Here is a 17264-nt window from a genome sequence, read left to right as displayed (position 1 = left end):
GTCTGCTTTATGATCCTATAAATGCAGATGCATTTCTGCAGTGTTTTTCTGGTTTTGTCTTCTGCTGTTCCTTTCTGTAGTTGAATACTTCTCTCCCTATAAAGGCATTCAGTTTTATTACCAGATCTTGTCCTAGTCTCTGATAGTCTGGACATACTTCACAGCAGAAGTCCCAAGTTTCTTCACAAAAGTGAGAAGCCTCAGCCATTCTGCTTCTGTGATTCCGTTACAAATATATTATAGTGTGTTGAGCAGAAGGGGATACAGGCTACTTCATTCCTTCACACAGAAAGATGTGTGTAGACTTGGAAACATGAAAGTTAATATTTAATGTATTAATTGTTCATGATGTCAGATCCTGTGCATGGACCACTTCATGATTATTACCTTTGAGGATATGTTGCCTGTGATTAATTGTTCACATATAATGTTTCTGGACATGTTGGATGATGTCTGAACATTGCGACAGAGCACATTTTGAAGGAATTGTTAGTGTTACACTTTTTACATAAAAATACAAACAAACAATACTTAGCTGTCATGTTTTCCAAGACTGTTATGCAACTTAACTTTACAATCTTTCTAAAAAGAACTTTGAAGAATGCAACTGTAGTGCAATTGAAGCAGTACAGGTACACTGCATATCAAAATTGCATGAAACAAAGGAGTATGGGGAAAATATTTTAGATGTACTTGAAGATCCAAGAAGGCTTCATGAATCGTTTTATCAAATTTATTTAAAGAAAACTCTACTTATATAACTGTTATTAACTTTTTAAGAAATGTAATTCTAGATGCATGAGTTCAGTAAATTGGTATGTCTGTGATTTGTCTTTATTCTGAAAAGAGCTTTGAAACATTGTTGCACAGAAAGCTCAAAGAGAAGCAGAAGTAATATTGTCTGGACAATAGTAATAATAATGATAATACCAGCAGTGGATAATGAACAAGTGACAGATAAGCTAAAATTGATTTTTATTAGTACTATTACTTCTGGATATGTGAAAAGCATCAACCTGAATCCTGTATGATTTGGCATGAAGTTTCATATTAAATGATATATCCGTTAATGATATGTAGAAGTACATAAACTGAACAGTGATAGAATTTTCAGATTACTATAGCTAGGGATTTTTGTAACTACAGTGACTCTTAAATCAGAAGTGTAGATGGGTATGAGTAACTTAGGAATTTGGTTGGGCAATATGAGGTGAGAATTAAAGAGAAGTAATAGATTGAGGAAAGAATATCCCAGACAGACATAACCCAGGAGTTTTTTTCCTAATTATGAATAAAACACCTTCCACATCATTTTATTGATAAGAAACTGAAAATGAATTTTAAATTCAGTACCATGGCAGGCAAATACTGATTTGATTTTGAAATTCATGTCTAGGTATATAGTTGAAAATTTTGTGGTAAGATCTTGCTGCAAACTTCACAGGATTGCATTTAGCAGGTCCAGAAGGTAAGTCATGCTGTATAGTTATGATCAACTTTGGTTAAAAGAGGAAAACAATGGTAACTAAAGTCTAGCTGGAGCAAATTTTAAGGAAAATAAAGTAAATTCAACATGTTGGTTGGGACTCAAGCAACTTTAAAAATGCAAGAGCTCATGAAATACTGTAAGTATGTGCATTTTCAAATGTTACTTTCTCAGCGTGTTTACAAGAAAAAAGTACTATTGGCTTAGGTAATTGAAATGAAATGAGAAGATATGTCTTGGAAAATCTTTTTTTATAGCAGAATTTTTAAAAGGTGACATTGAGTAAGTTGCCTATGAGTTTTCTTGTTTTGGTGTTAGGATAAAAAGAGTAATCTCACACCCTCTTGTGCTGCATATTGTGACTAAATGCTAACAGTGTAATATTGTTATTCTTGTATGTTGCTGGTATTTATTTAGGTGGAATAGTTAACACCTCAGCTATAGTGAAGAGCTGGAAGTAATTTTCAGAATGTCAGGAAAACTTTAGGCTAAGCTATTAAGTCTGGTACTTTCCAGTTACCCTGGTTATTTCTTCCGTAGAATGGTACTTGGGTAGATTACTGTGTTAGAGTAATAACCATGTAGCAGGTCAGCTATGCTGCTCTTTTCTGTGCATGATCTGCATTCCAGCCCATTCAGTTCCATGTACTGTGCACAGAGAAAAAGATTTATTCTTGGTTGATTCTGCTAGTAGAGGTACTGAATCTCTATTGCTTAGGCCAGCATATACTGCTATCATTAATATTCCATGTCATTTTTCAGGACAAAGAAGGAGTGGAGGGTGTATCTGTGGGAGCCATTCTTTCTGACTACCAGAGAGTTCGAGTTGAAGATGTGTAAGAAAATATTAATCTTTATTAATATACACATTGTGGAAAGTGCTTTACTTGTTTGTTTTCTAATTCAAATTCCGGAGCAGAGACAGTTGCTTTATTTCTTATGTTTTATGATACCCAATTCATGCAATTTGTTAATATAAGTATCTTTTTTCTTTTTTTTTTTTTTTTTTCCTGGAACCATATGTTCATTAGTAAAAATCTAGTAGACTCTATATTGGATTTTTTGATTGCTCCTCAGGTCTGTCATGGATCTGTTGAAAATACTTAGAATTTTGATATGAAACTAGTTGAGTAGGTTTCAGATCTTTAATTTCAACAGAAAGCTCACTCAATTCCAGTGATTACCATGTTGTGGTCAAGTATCCCTATTTTTCAACAGAGTTTTAATATAGAGGGACATCTTGTGACTTGTTATCAGGAATTAAATGCAAAAGAATCCTTAGGTACATATCTTCCCTTACTTCCTTAAAATCTAAAATCTGTTATCATTAATCAGCTTTCATTTGTCATTTCTACTCTGCGCACTCTAAGTCTAGATAGATTGTCATATTTTTAAGTCTTAATTAAAAAAAGGATTATGTAATGGGAATTGTGTGTGTTATATATGGCAAGACTTGATTTGGGTCTGGAAAAATTTTTTTCATTATATGTGTCTGATGAAATGCAAAACCACCTTTTGTTAAAAATAAATTACAAATTCATGAGTTCATTAGTTACTTGTTGATGATAAAAGCAAATATATGGAATCCTTTATGAACTGTAAGAATGGCGAAGTTAATGCTGTGCCAGCTCAACTCACATCAGCGAGTTCCACAGCATGGGTGTTTCCTTTACACTTTACATAAGTAAATTGAGTCAGGAATAGCTCTTTTCTTTTTCTTTTTCCTTACGCTTAAAACATTTTAATGACTGCCTGATCATGTTACTAGATATTTTAGGAAAGATTGCTTTTGTTGATTGTGGGTTTCAGATCTTTTACCACAGCCAAAAGATTGACAGGACATCACAATATTGTGGACAGACCTGATTAATTCCAAGGTTGCTCAGTGGTAAAAAAAATTTACATTGATCTGTAGATTTACCCCTTGATATAACATTGTTGCACATAAACCATCCTGGTTACTTGGACTCAGCGATTGATTAGCTAAAGTTAGGCACCTATATGAACTACTTCACATTCAGAGTTGCTAAATATTTCTGTTAATTTCACAACTTAGTGTGCTGTTAGTATATATAAAAGTAATAACAAAACCAATCAGATGATATGGGTGCTAACTATGGATTTACATGTCAACATTAAACATCCATTTAACTATAACGTCTTGACACTAATACTAGTGGGTCTATTTAACATATAGGAGAAAGCCCATGTATTAGATAAACAATGATAATTGATAATTCTCAATATATGTAATTTTTTAGTGCTCTGAACTAGTCCTGTAGTTAAATGTTTTTAAGTTTTCAGGGAGTAGGCATTACACATTTTATCACCAACTGATGGTACTTGGCAATTTGCAGAAGGGTTACCTATCAATAGTGCAAATTAGTGATTCTCTAATATGATAAACAATCAAATGCCGTGTATCAATTGCTGTCTAAATATTATATATATCAAAACAAATAATTAAATTTACATTAACAAGTTGTTACTTTGTATCACAAGCTGTATACATTTTCCTGAGTGATTCTTTTCCTTGGGTGTTGATCCAAATCACAGGTTTGTTGAGTGTAACAGATTCAGCATATTGTACTAGTGATGTGTGCCACATTTATCAGAGAGCGGTAACTTTTGCCTTAGCTGTGTTCATAAAACGGGATTGCTTCCTAAAGTATTAATTGTTTTGCATCCCTAAAGGTTTAGGAATGTGTTTTCTCATGGTTTTACTTATGTTCCCATGCAAATCTGTTTACATCAGTGAATTGCATCTCACTTACAGAGATGAATTATAGTCAGAACAAGTTTATTGAATTTTTTAAATAATAGACTTAATGTATATACTGAAATCTAGGCATAGTAAAGTATTGTAATTGAAATTGTAGAAGAAAAATTATTTAAAGGTAGGAAATTGGAGAAATTAGTTTTCTTTAATTTTACATGAATCAGGCTGTATAAAAGCATAATGCCTGGCTTTATCCAATTTTTTCTTTGTTTTTAAGGTGCAGAAGACTTAATCTTCAGCCTTTAGCTTACCTTTGGCGTCGGAAACAGGAAATATTGCTCAAAGAAATTATATCATCTAACATTCAAGCCATAATCATAAAAGTGGCAGCTTTTGGTACGTATTCAGATTCTTAGCAATAGTGTCTACTGAAACTTCCCATAGACAAATCCACAACATAACAGAGAAAATCAGAAATTTTGTTCTATATTTTAGGATATGAGATGTTAATATGAAGAAAAATTTTAAAAATTACATTGCTGAATAACAGTCATGATGTCTGAATAATTAATTTACCTGTATGCAATTCATTCTTACAGAAGACATGGAAAAGCTGGAAAGTAATTTTTCCTAGCATAGTCATTAAATTCCTTTTGTAATTTTTTTCTTCTAGTTTGGTTTTGATTTGCAGTAAAGGTGTATTCAGTGGTTCACAGTATTGTCATTTATAGATAATGCAGACTAGGGGCTAGACAATATTATAAAGCAACCCTGAAAGTTTTAATAGAAATACAACAAATTAACATCAAACAAGATGTAATTATATGAGGCCAAAACACTTTGTGTATCCGCAGTCATTGAGTTGGTAAAGAATATAGCAAATAGAAATAGTTTCTCATTGCCTTAAAAACATAGTATTTACAAAAACGTATTTGCAATGTAGTTGGTTAGTATACCAGAAAATCAACATCTTTTTATTGGTCAAATATGTAAAATGACGTTTGTATAATAAGCAAATTAATATGAAAGATAACCTGTTTGTTTATTGTTTGAATGTGAAAATAAGGTCAAGTTATAGGAAGGCTTATTGAATGACATGCTCTATAACCCTAAGAAGCGCATAAGATAACGTGTTAATGGTACAATATATTCATTTCAGGCCTCTGTGCAATTTTTCATTTAAGAGTATCAAATGAGATCTTAAGCATAAAGTGCGACCAAAGGACCTTTTCTTTTTGGGTTGGCTATAGATTTGCGATCCATTGTACCAAAGAATGGCTAGTATAATACAAGAGTGTCAGTGACATCAGTGGTTAAAGATGTATGTTTAAAAAATAGCGTTGTATAATCTTGCATTAGAAGTCTGATGGCTGGTTTATCTGGGCAACTTTCACATCAAATTCCTAATGTCTGTTGTCTTTAAAGAACACTTTCTAACAGAGTCATTTCTCCTTAAATATTGATCAAGAATTGAATTATAATCCCTGTAGACTGGATGAATTCTATGACTTTTTATTTATTTATTCCTCCTTAGCTGGTATAGTTCCTAACTAGTTTTTATATTATCACTATGATGGTCTTGCTCTTTTGTTCTCTAGGATCTACTAGGGCTGCTAGTGGGATCAGAATGATTAGAAATACCCCATTCCCTCGTTCACTTACAGGTAACAGGCAGTGTAATTTAATAGCATTTTCCTGAATTTTGGAAGGCCAGTTTCAAATACACAGGAGTTGAATGCTGTGTTTTCTACTATAAAACACTTCTTTTTTAAATCTGAAAGAAAACCCGCCTTTTTTAAAGGAATAGTTTTCAAGCCTTGTAAAGTACATTTTCATATTTATGTTATTTTCCATGAAATATAATGCTTTCATTGTTTATGCTGACATGATGAAAAAATAAAAGTCCACAAAGAATATGTAACATGCTTTTTCACATCAGAAATATTTTTTAAAGAAAATATGATTTAAATAATAGATAAAACTGTTTCACCAGTAGACATTGTTGATGACCTGTGATATGCCTGAAGCAAGATGAGCTTGTCTTTTGTATTCTACAATCTTAAAAAAAAACCTTAAAATGCACTAGTTACTGCACAAAGAGTGCTTTGTGGGCTATTCATTGAAGGAGCGAATACCATAAATACTTGTAGATAGCAATTAGATAGAAAATCACTCCAAGATTTTTTTTCCTTTTTATTTTTTTGGTTACAGGTAAAAGAAAGATCTTATCAGAGTCAATTTCTCACCTGCCTCAGGCAGACGTAATTAGATGTAAGCAAATTTAATGGAGCTTGTGTGCTCTGGGGCCATTCTGTAATGCTTTAATAATTGCATGCCTTATTAAAGTGGATTTAAGGTATGAAGGCTGTTTAACATATCAAGTGGGAAAGAAGATAAGATACAGTTTAACTCTTTGCCTCTTAGATTAATAATCAAAGCTAAACTGCAATGAAAATATTTAAAATAACAGATTTAAGAGTCTGAAGGGTAATGCATTAGATGGTACATTGTACAGATGTTAATGCAAGAAGCAAATCTGTAACCTGAGCTTGACATTCATCAGCGCTGGCATACTTGTACACCCGCCTTGTCCTGTTTTCCATTAACTCGGTGCCAGTATTGGCAAGGTAAAAGCCTGTCATTTTATGTAGAAAACACATAATTATGCAAGTAAATGAGCATTAGTTTAGTACATTTCCCTAAATCCACCATTACAAATTAATACCATAAACTTTGCCAGTGGCAAGAGTTTTCTATCTCAGAATAGTGTGCTTTTCCAGATGGGATACCAATTGCTCTCACTTACATGCAAAAGAAGTATTGTTAGCAAGCCTTCTTCACATGCCTTCTGTTGATCTATAAGTAGATCAGCTCGCTTTCTTTTAGGGTGTATTTCAGAGGCTTTAATGATGAGAGAAAAACATTCCGTGATCTAGCAGCAAACCTGAGCTATAAAAAAAAACCCCAAAACTGCTTATGCATATTTATCTTCAGTGCCATTTTCTTGCTGCTGAAGATGCGTGTATGATGCATGACACATTTATATTTGAAATATACACCTCTTCAGTGGAAATCCCAGAAAGTCAGAATGAGGTTACTTGGTAATAGCTAAAATAGAAGCAGTTACTGTTTTTAACATGTGTGTGCCTGAAATTCCAGTAATATCCATTGCTCATGTAAGGCAGCATAATATAGCACTGTGTAATATAACAGAGACTGTAATATAACAGAATAATAAGATTCATTTTTTATATTCTAGCTCTCTGGAGACATTTTACGGATTAAAATACTAATTAACTTGCAGGGTACGCTTATCACAGATTCAACTCCTAATCTTGGTAACTTTATATACTGGTCTTACCTGTGCCACATTCTAAAGTAAATTGCTTCCACTGCAGCACAAGGTGTAATAGTTGGGTGGAAGTCAGAGAAGGAGAAAGGTTACATTTGGAAGGAATCGTTGGGTTCCTCACAGCAGGGTCCTCAGTAAAAATTGAGCACTGAGTTTTATGTAGTTTTACTTACGTAGTTAACTATACCTAAATCTTGTTAAGAATTAACACTAAAACTTAAGCGCCACTATACATTTTAAAATATGACAAACTTCAATTCTTATATATATGAGAATATAGTTGAAATTGGTTTTATGTCATGCAGTTAAAGCAGTTTGTCCTCAGTGATTCTAGTCTTTCTTGAAGTTTTGAGAGTGATGTTCACCTTTTGTAAGTAAGTTTTATGAGTGCACATTATTAGCTTGAGAAAGCAGAGGAAAAAATTGCTTCTTCAATGTTTCAGTCAAAATTGGAATATAAGCTCAAATTTCTATCTTTTATGGAACTAATATACATTATTTATTTTATACATTGCAGCTTGTTCCCAGTTTGGTTATAGTAACTTAATGATTTATTATTGAATTAAATACCTCAAAAAACATTGTAATTATGAGATCAGAGAATAGAAATACTAAGTTGGAAAAGAAAAACTCTTTCATGGTTAAATTATGTTTCTAACTTCTAGCTGTTCTTTGGAGCACAGGAGAGAAATGATACCACAACGCTGTTCAACTGTTGGACAATAATAAAAGCTGAAACTTTGTATCAGGGCTGATTAGCATGTGGTCCTCAGCCTACATTTGAAGTGGGGCTCTTATGCCATGGCAACATGCTTTATCTTGTAGGTCTGGCTGCTATGACTGCTTCTAGACAATCTGCATGCTCAGCCATGGGTAGAGTTGAAATTACAGGGGCTGTGGAAGCCTAAATTTTGAGATGGTGTGGGCCCTTCTTGCTTACCCAGGCTATTTCCCTCCAACAACGGAGTAATGAGTCCTTAGGGAGCCATTGCCATCTCCTGCCTGTCAACAAATCCTAAGTTCCTTCTCTAAAATGAGCTGTCTGAAGTACGTATATTTAACTTGAGTCTTTTTTGCTGTGAGAAGATCTTGATGCTTGCCTCACAAGGTCAAGAAGATTGGTATACCCCTGCTGTACATAGAATCCTCTGAAAAGCTACTAGTTTAGGGATGTGTATGGTTTTGTACATGAGCTTTTAATTTAGAGAGAGAGAATGTTTCTCTTCAGTATAATGAAATCTGGAGCTTCTGTTTATTATTTAAACCTAACCACCTAGACATCTGCGTTATTGTTTATTATTTGCATGCCACTAGTATACAGAAGTGAAATCCTGACTGACTGAAATTGATAGCCAGACTCCCATTAATTTTCATGGAGGTGAGATTCATGTATAAAGTAGTACATTAAAAAAGAACTAGCACCACACAGTTCCTGGTAAAGCTCCTGAGGGCATAATTTGGTGTTACAGATAAACTGACCTAATAGTGAGTTGCTGCTAAAGGTTGATCTTTCCTTCCCCCCTCTAGCTGAGGCTTCCAAACTACAAGTCGCTACTTGCTTCTGCCCCTGTAAAAGCTCCAGTGATTGTGTGGCTGCAGCTGGGTGATCCAGCAGAGAAGTATGGCTTTTTTTGTGTGTGCAGGGAACTTGCTGTATAGATGCCACGGCCGCATGGAGGACAAAACTCTCTCTTTCAATAGAAAGCTTACCACTGAATTGGGTTGGCTATAATGTTCAATCATATCCTGAAGTAAAATTGGCAGTTGTGAGTTTTGTCTGTGCACATCATCTGCGCAGTGGAAAAGAACAGTGTTCTTTGAAAATGTATCTCTAGTTTTTAGTACTGAGCAATTTTGAAGTCATTATTGGGGAAACTGAAGAAACGTGTTACATCATCATCACAGGGGAACATACTTGCTTCCTCTAAATATTTTCAAAAAATTCTCAGATAATTCACAAACATAACAAAAAGAAATCAATACAAGATTCCAGTTGTTTTCTTCCATACTGTATTGTAAGGATTTGTTTACTTACATATTACTAAATAAACTAAACATTGGCATTCTGCTTAGGTAGTTCAGTTTCTTTAGAGGTGATTGTTCCATTGCTTTTTCCTTGGGCAGTTACCAGACACTGGAGCTGTAATGGAGCCTATGACAGTCTTCACAACCTTTGCTCTTGATAACGTTTGGTTTTATTAATATGAAAAAGACTTAATTCTGTTTATTGTAATTTGAACTGGAACAGAAAATGACCAATAATATGTTTCCAAGTACTGTCAAATTTTAATGATTGTCTATTCTGTTAGGAATAATGTATTCTAAAAAGTAGCCTTAAACTTTTATTAGAAAAATTATTCCTGAAGAATGTTAAAGTAATATCTTGTATATACATGTGATAGCTTTTAATTAGTTTTTATTGTAATTTTTTTCAGATTATAAATTTGGTAAATTTACGCCTATCACATACTTTAAGAAAGATACTCTTACTAGTCTTTTCCCCCTTCTAATCCTTGTTTTCCAGCTAGCACATGTTATTGTCACTGAATTTTCAAACAAAGCTTCCAAAGCTTAGTTGGTCCTTTAGAGTTTAAGTGTATTTGACACTTTTGCCTTAGGCTTGTTCCCCAATATGTTTGTCTACTACCTCATTCATCTACATCATTCATATTATTTACAACAAAAGAAAAGGTACCACACCTGTTTGTTCATCAGATGTTGTATGAAAAGATTTGGTAACAATTACAAAACCACAGGAGCCATTTTAGCTCAGACCCTTTTTTTTTTCCTGAGGGAAAAGATCAACATGGAAAAAATGGGAATTGTATGCAAGACCAGAAATCAACCAAAAATTAGCTTGGGAATTTAAGAAGAGTATGGTGCAAAATAGGTGTGTAAAAGAAAAGAGAACTAGGAACGGTTTTTAAGTGAAGTAAAGTTTTGATTCAGAGCAGAGCTGAAAGGTTAGAAAAATAAGATAAGAAAATAATCTTTGCATTTGGGATGTTATTTGCCTTGATGCTTGTATATGAATGACAGATACTTTGTTACTAGCGTAAGATGAAGTTTTGGAAAGAGCTTTTAGTACACAGCATAAAGAAATGTTTGAAAATAAAGTGTGTAACAGAAAAAGAAGAAATGAGATTTTGTAACAGTTTGCGTGAGTGGATCTAGAAACAGGTTTGAGAGCACTATGATTCCCTCTTTGCTATCTCCTGAGCCTATAGATGGAGATTGGGAAGGATGTTGATATTTTCAGTAAACAGGTGATAGGACTTAGATTGAAAGTTGACATTCTTGAGTGCAGTGGTTCTTAAGATGTCAGAGACAGGCAGAATTGGAGAGAGATGGCTTAAGAGTGGAAAGATCGCTTTGCAGTTTGGGGAGATCAGATCATCTAAAGAAAAAGTGAAACAGAAGCAGGATTCTAAAAATGGACTATTAGGCATTTAAAGTGAAAGAGAAAAGGAAGTCAGGGTTCTAGTGAAGGAGACAGAAGAATAGTCAGAGAACTTTGAGCTGAAAAATAGTGGAAGAAAAAGAGCTTAGTAACAGATGTCAAGAGCAGAAATAATCTTAATAGAATTAAAATCAAGAGGGAGAAGTGGTGTCTTGTTAGTACTAGAATATTACTTGCTGCTCTTACTGTTTGGTAAGTTAAGCTATGGATGCACATTGACTGTGCTGAAACAGAGCATAAACTCGAACCTTTAAAGGCATATCTGTGTAGTTAGAACAACAGATGCTTGCTTTCCAGGTCTCTCTGAGTTGAAGTTTTACGAGACTTCTTGTCCTAATCTGATCCTTTGTTTCTGCTCTGACCTTTACCCTTTTGCAGGAGATCTACTGATTTCTCCTGTCAGAAGTCTCTGTTGATGGCTTTGGGGACTGTGGCTTTTTAAAAGTTTATAACTTGTCTGCATGAGGATGGATTTAATGGAAGTGACACAAATTTACCACATGCCTCTTTCTCTGCCACTGAATCAAATTTCAATCCTTTTCTTCAAAGCTTAATTGCACTAGAACTGTTCAAAGCATGGAGATGACAGATTTCGTTAATGGGGACAAAACAGCACATCCTTTTTTATCCAAACTATGGTGCTGGAATGGTTAACTCTTAACAAAACATTACAGTATGCAAAAGTTAAAAACACTGAAAACAGATTTATATTGGCAAAGTCATACATATGTGGCTGTATGAACCAAACTTGTTATAACTTTTGTTTTAAGTCTCTGAAGTCCATTGAAAGTCCTGAGAGGAAGTTGGGCAGTATTTTCAATGAGCTGAACCATTTGCTGTATAGAGTCTTGGATTTGATTAAAGCAGTTTAATGCTGTTATTAAACAATTCTTCCACAATCTCTTTTTAAACTGTGAACATTTTAGAGTTTTAAAAGTATCTGCGTGAAAATATTGCCTTGTTATTTGATGAAACAATACAAAATTTCTTCAAAGACTTATTGAGGTTTTTGTTCCTGAAACAGCAGAGCTAAGTTGCTTTGAATCCTAGATGTAACTAGAACACAAATAACTTTGATGTTAAAAAAAAAAAAAAATCACAAGAGATTACAGATAAAATTAACATTGCTGGTATGAAGAGTTTTAGAGCCTTTTACCTCTTAGAATACTAAAATTTGATGACATCAGTCTAACCTAGTTTAGAAAATATTTGATGAACTTCCGAGAAAGCAGATAAACTGTGATCCTAAATAAACTGCGCGGGAAATATATGTTAGAACCATTTCAGGATTAATATCTTTTAACTTCACCACTTAGCTTGAAAAGCAGTACTGTATCTTCAGATTCCATCCCTGTAGTATTCCCATACTGGATAAATTACTCCATACAGGGAAAAAAAAAAAAAGAAAAAAAAAAAAGTAGTCATCACATAATGAAGTTGCATGAATTTTGCTCTTTTATACAATAAATTAGAAGTATGTTCACCTCAAATCTTTTAGAGGTGGAGTAATTTCTAGTATTTATTATACTTTCCTTCATTTTTATATGAAAGTTATGCAGCTTTTACAATTATTTCAATGTTTTTGAAAAGGAAATTCAAGGCATCTGTCCAGTTCACCATTCTTATAGAGCCTTTCATGTGTGAAAGTTATGAGGAAGTTAAGAATCAACTATGAAGCTGTCAAGTTATGCTGCCAGACAAGTTCACTTCCCAACTCTTCGTGGAAATGAAAACTCAGTATGAGACCAGGAATAATTTACCTCAAGGCAATTTAAGATATAGATGTACAGTGCATTAATATCTCTGTGGCGGGTGCACTCCTCCATTGTGAAGGGTATCTGATATTCCTGCAGATTAAACTTGCTTTATCAACTAATGCTTTTGTGTATTGACTTTTTCTGTGCTGTTAGAAATATACTCTTTGATTCTGTATCATTTAAAGAATAGTGCTTGATCCCGCTTCATGCAAATCAATGATTTTGTATTGTTTACTTAGAAAGAAAAAACGCACCACAGTTGAAGTAGAGGATTTCACCATCAGAAATAATCCTATTTTCTCTGTTCCAGTTCTAAGATGGGTGCTTGCAGCTATCCTTTATACTCTTTTGCTTTCTCTCCATATTTCTGTACCTTAAAGGTCCCATCGCCTCCTTGTTAACTCTGTTTTCTTCCTGAAAAAGGAATTTAAAAGAGAGAGAAAGAGACTAGTTTTGGTTCCAGAAAACTTAAGTCTTTCATTGCCTCTTTTCTTATTTAAAGTTCTAAATAGTTCTGCTTTTGGTGAGCAGCTGATTAGGATCTTTCCAGAAACCTTATTGTGCATCACACTGCCCTGCATCATCAGAAGTTGAGTCTCAGTCCCTGACATTCATAGTGATGGTAGTTACTAACCTTCTCAACAATAGTTCTCTTGAAGGAAAAAGAAGGGAACTTTAAGTTGCTGTAACTTTAAAACAAGATCCAATTTTTTCTCCAAAAGTCTATGCTAATTCTATATATATGAAATTTCAAGAATACTGATAATAGATAGTGACTTTGGATATTTGTTTTTAACCTTATTTTATGGAAGAAGTCAGAGAGGAAGAAGATGTCCTTTTCGGGTGGTACGGTTGGTTAGTCAGGGAAGGACAGAGGTTTTTCCCTATATTATCAACAGATAATGGTTAACTCATACTTTATTGATGTGTGTGTGTGGTAGTGATTCTTTCACAATGTGCTCATGTGTTCTGGGTTAGAGTTTGATTCAGTGTAGCTTTTAGAAGAACTTTATGTACCACCATTTCATAAACCCAGGAATTATGATTTATTTTTATTTATCCAGTATTTTACTAAGAGGTTAAAGTAGAAATTTTTTATAATAAAATACTTTCTTAAAAATCATGACTGTTTTAAATTCTGAACATGTATAAAACATGTTCTTGTTAGTAATGCCATGAAAATGGAACTTGATTTTCTAATGGTCTTGAAAAATGCAGGTAATATCAGGTAGTTACCCCTCAGGTGAGGGCTTTATGCTATACTAATACATGTGTACAAAGTGAACCATTTAAAATACAGTTCTTTTGCATAACTTAACACTAGTGAAATGCCTTTTAGTAATGTGCTTTGGTACGTTTTTTTCACTACAGAACAAAGCCCTGAATTTCTGCCCCAGTGTTTGACATTGCTGCAGTTCTCTACAGCATTTGTCTTGTGGCTTTGCATAAGAGGGTTGTGCAGCCATGGTTGATATCTTCAGGAAGGAGTTCTGCTCCTGTCAGTGGCTTTATCAGGAATTACAGATGGAGTAGAAATTACTTTGAAGTGATTATACCATTTGTGCTATCACATACTGATTTTACAGTAAAACTAGGCCACAAAACTGGAGGTGAGAGCACAATTTGCTTTACTGAGCACTGTTAAAAACAGCATTATCAAATCTTTCTAGATGTTTCTGTCATCATATACTGGTCTATCTCAAAGAAATAAAGCCCCACTTGCTCTCTTGACAGCACATAATAAATTGACTGATGTAGTTCAGTTGGAGAGTTAAGAATGCATTGAAAATAATGGGGCATAACATTCTAGGGTTAACATTTATTCATAGATGATGCAATTAAATAAAATGGGCATTAACTTCAAGGTCAGTCAGTAAAGTAATAAAAGTGAATATTTTAATTGAATTGTAATTGCTTCCCATTGATACATGCAAGTTAAGTAAAATAGATGTCAGTGCTGCAAGTTATAGTTCCCTTCCTAATTAATTTCTTAATTCTACACACAGTCATCCAGGCCCTGGACCTTGTTGTTGGTTTATCCACCCATCCAGCTTTCTTCACATCTAGTTTCATGGAGGAAAAATCTGGAGGGTGTGGTTAAATGGATTGTACTAAGAATTTACAATACATTGTTTTTCTTTTTTAGTCTAAGTAATTTTAAGAATCTGAATCAATCTACCCCTTTGATTAAAGGAAAACATACCAAATAGAAGTATAGTTTCATATTAACTGGTTTTTAAGTATGGTTATAGATACTTTATTATACTAATGGTAGCAGTAGACATACAGCTTCATCTATACATGTGTACCATTAGAGATTTGAGATGTGGGTTGCTGGTTGTGCAAATTACAAGTTACATTGGTTCTTGATGCCTTTAGCAGACAGTCTCTATTCACTCACAATACAAACCTTTTAGAAACTAAAGGAAATAATATTTTTCAAAAGAAAGACAAGCTATCAAAAAATGGAATTCTACTAAGAAGCAGAAGGGGTGCATTGCACTTTCACAGATTTTCATGTACGTGTGGGATATTACTGAAGAGTTTACCCATAGTGTATACATACGCAATTTATTTGTATTTTGTATACTATTTGTATAATAGTTTCCTTAATTTACTGTTTTGTGCTCATTAGGGGGCAGAACAGTAGGTGTTATCCTTCTTAATATCAAAGAGAAGTTGTGAAAGAAATAATATGTTAATGTGTCTGGTTCTGACAACTTTTTCCCTTCTCACATGTTTGTAATGTATCCCTTGGTTTAAATTTAAAGGAAACAAATTTGGTTTTATCAAGGACAGGGGTTGCTTTTCTTAGAAAAGTAGTTATGTTACTGAAGAATGTTAATGTGAATGTGTGAAATGAGCACTGTAATGTGGTACTCATTATTTGTTTGTTTTAAGAAAAAATGCTTGTGTAGCCTAATACTCATCCCATTAAAATCAAGGACATAATGCTAAGCTGGTGTAAGTTGGAAGACATCACCAGTATCACTGGAACTATTGAAATGAAGTTAAGATATTTCAGAATTATTTCAACAAGCATAAATTATCATTATCTTATATCTAGCAATACACATTTTTCTGTTAATAAAGCACAATAAACCAATACCAAAAAAGAATAGAGGGAGGAAAAAACCTCAGTCCTCTTTCACTTTAATTATTAAGCAGTTTTTAAAGAGTTCCTCTAGATAGTAAGGGAATTTTTAATGTGCTTTAATGAAATATTTAAAAACTTTCTTAATGTTTTGAGATCTCATTCACTCTTACTTGTTTTAGTTTCATAAGAATTTAAATATACCAATACTATAATTGTAAAAATTAAAAGGCATATCAGCTATTTGAACTCAGCAACAACTTTATATAATAGTATACCATACATTTATATAACAGCTTTCATCATCAATGATCTAAAGTGCTTTACAAGGTACATACTTCAGAAATGGCTTCTAAATGGAGTCATTCTGGTGGCAGCTCGTTAATGATACCCATTATTGTATAAAGCAGTAGAGTAGGAAAAAATAGACAAGTATTATGATCAGTACAAAAAAACCCCTCAAACCACAATAGAGTAGTAAAAAATGTGATCACTGAAAATTTTCTAGTGTTCCTTCACTTTCAGAAGTCATCCTTATGTTTTTTCTTATTTACTTCGTGTGTAAAGACCTTTTGACTACTTAGTCTCAAATCCAGCTAGGGCATTTATTTGGTTGAAGAAGATGTCAGCTCTTGAAACAGTTGTTCCTGGATGTTTTTTATCCCAGTAGTGATTTCTGCCAATTATTTGATTTATTCCTGAGAAGTGACCATTTAACAGCCATAAGCTGGCAAAACTCAAAGTGAAAAAGCTGAAACAGGAACACAGAGGGGCAAGTTAGAGAAATTATCAAACCTTAATAGGGCTTACGTTTTTAACAAAAAAAAAAAATCAAAATGTAGACATCATACAGAATATTTTGTGATGGATGAAAAGGTACAACATTCAAGACATTCTAGAAGTCTGAGGTTTCTTTATATCTCCATCCTTTTTATTTCTCATCTTTTTTCTGTGGGTCACACACACACAGGATGTGATTTAGCAAAATAGTTTTTACTGTGGAAAACAGTCTGTGTCCCTTCCAGCAATTTGCAGGAACTATAAAAAAATTAACTTGTATTTTAATTTAATAGGTATCTACAAAGGTAACTTCTGACTCAAAGAGGTAATTTCTGTGTAGTATTTTTATTACCGTGGACTGCATGTTGACTTCATTGGTTAGTGAATTTTCTAAGAAAGGAAAACAACAGCTTTTCCAGTTTACATGCAGTAGAAAGGTGATTGGCCTTATTTTTCCACAAACATGGAAACCCGTTGCCCAGAGGGGATAAGAGAAAATTCTGACTAAGTGTGGTTTTTTTTAGGATAGAAATGATTTTAGATACAGTGGGACTAGTTTCTAAGGGAGATGTGCTACATTGGGGAGGCAGGGGAGGAAAACAGTCTTTCTTGATGT

General features: G+C 33.7%; 1 protein-coding gene across 3 annotated transcripts in view; it reads left to right on the top strand.

Moving 5' to 3' along the window:
- DPH6 (diphthamine biosynthesis 6) overlaps window positions 1-17264 on the top strand; it is a 215357-nt gene that overhangs the window by 46123 nt on the left and 151970 nt on the right. For all 3 annotated transcript variants that reach the window (XM_049825129.1, XM_049825128.1, XM_049825127.1), the window contains exons 4-5: window positions 2249-2322; window positions 4483-4601. In XM_049825129.1, the coding sequence (XP_049681086.1) occupies window positions 2249-2322; window positions 4483-4601 (193 nt within the window). The remainder of the gene's footprint in view (window positions 1-2248; window positions 2323-4482; window positions 4602-17264) is intronic.

This window comes from Accipiter gentilis, chromosome 22, assembly GCF_929443795.1.
Source record: "Accipiter gentilis chromosome 22, bAccGen1.1, whole genome shotgun sequence".
In the NCBI taxonomy this organism is placed as follows: Eukaryota; Metazoa; Chordata; class Aves; order Accipitriformes; family Accipitridae; genus Astur; species Astur gentilis.
The sequence above is the reverse complement of the archived record's forward strand: the minus strand, read 5'-3'. Positions and strand labels throughout refer to the sequence as shown.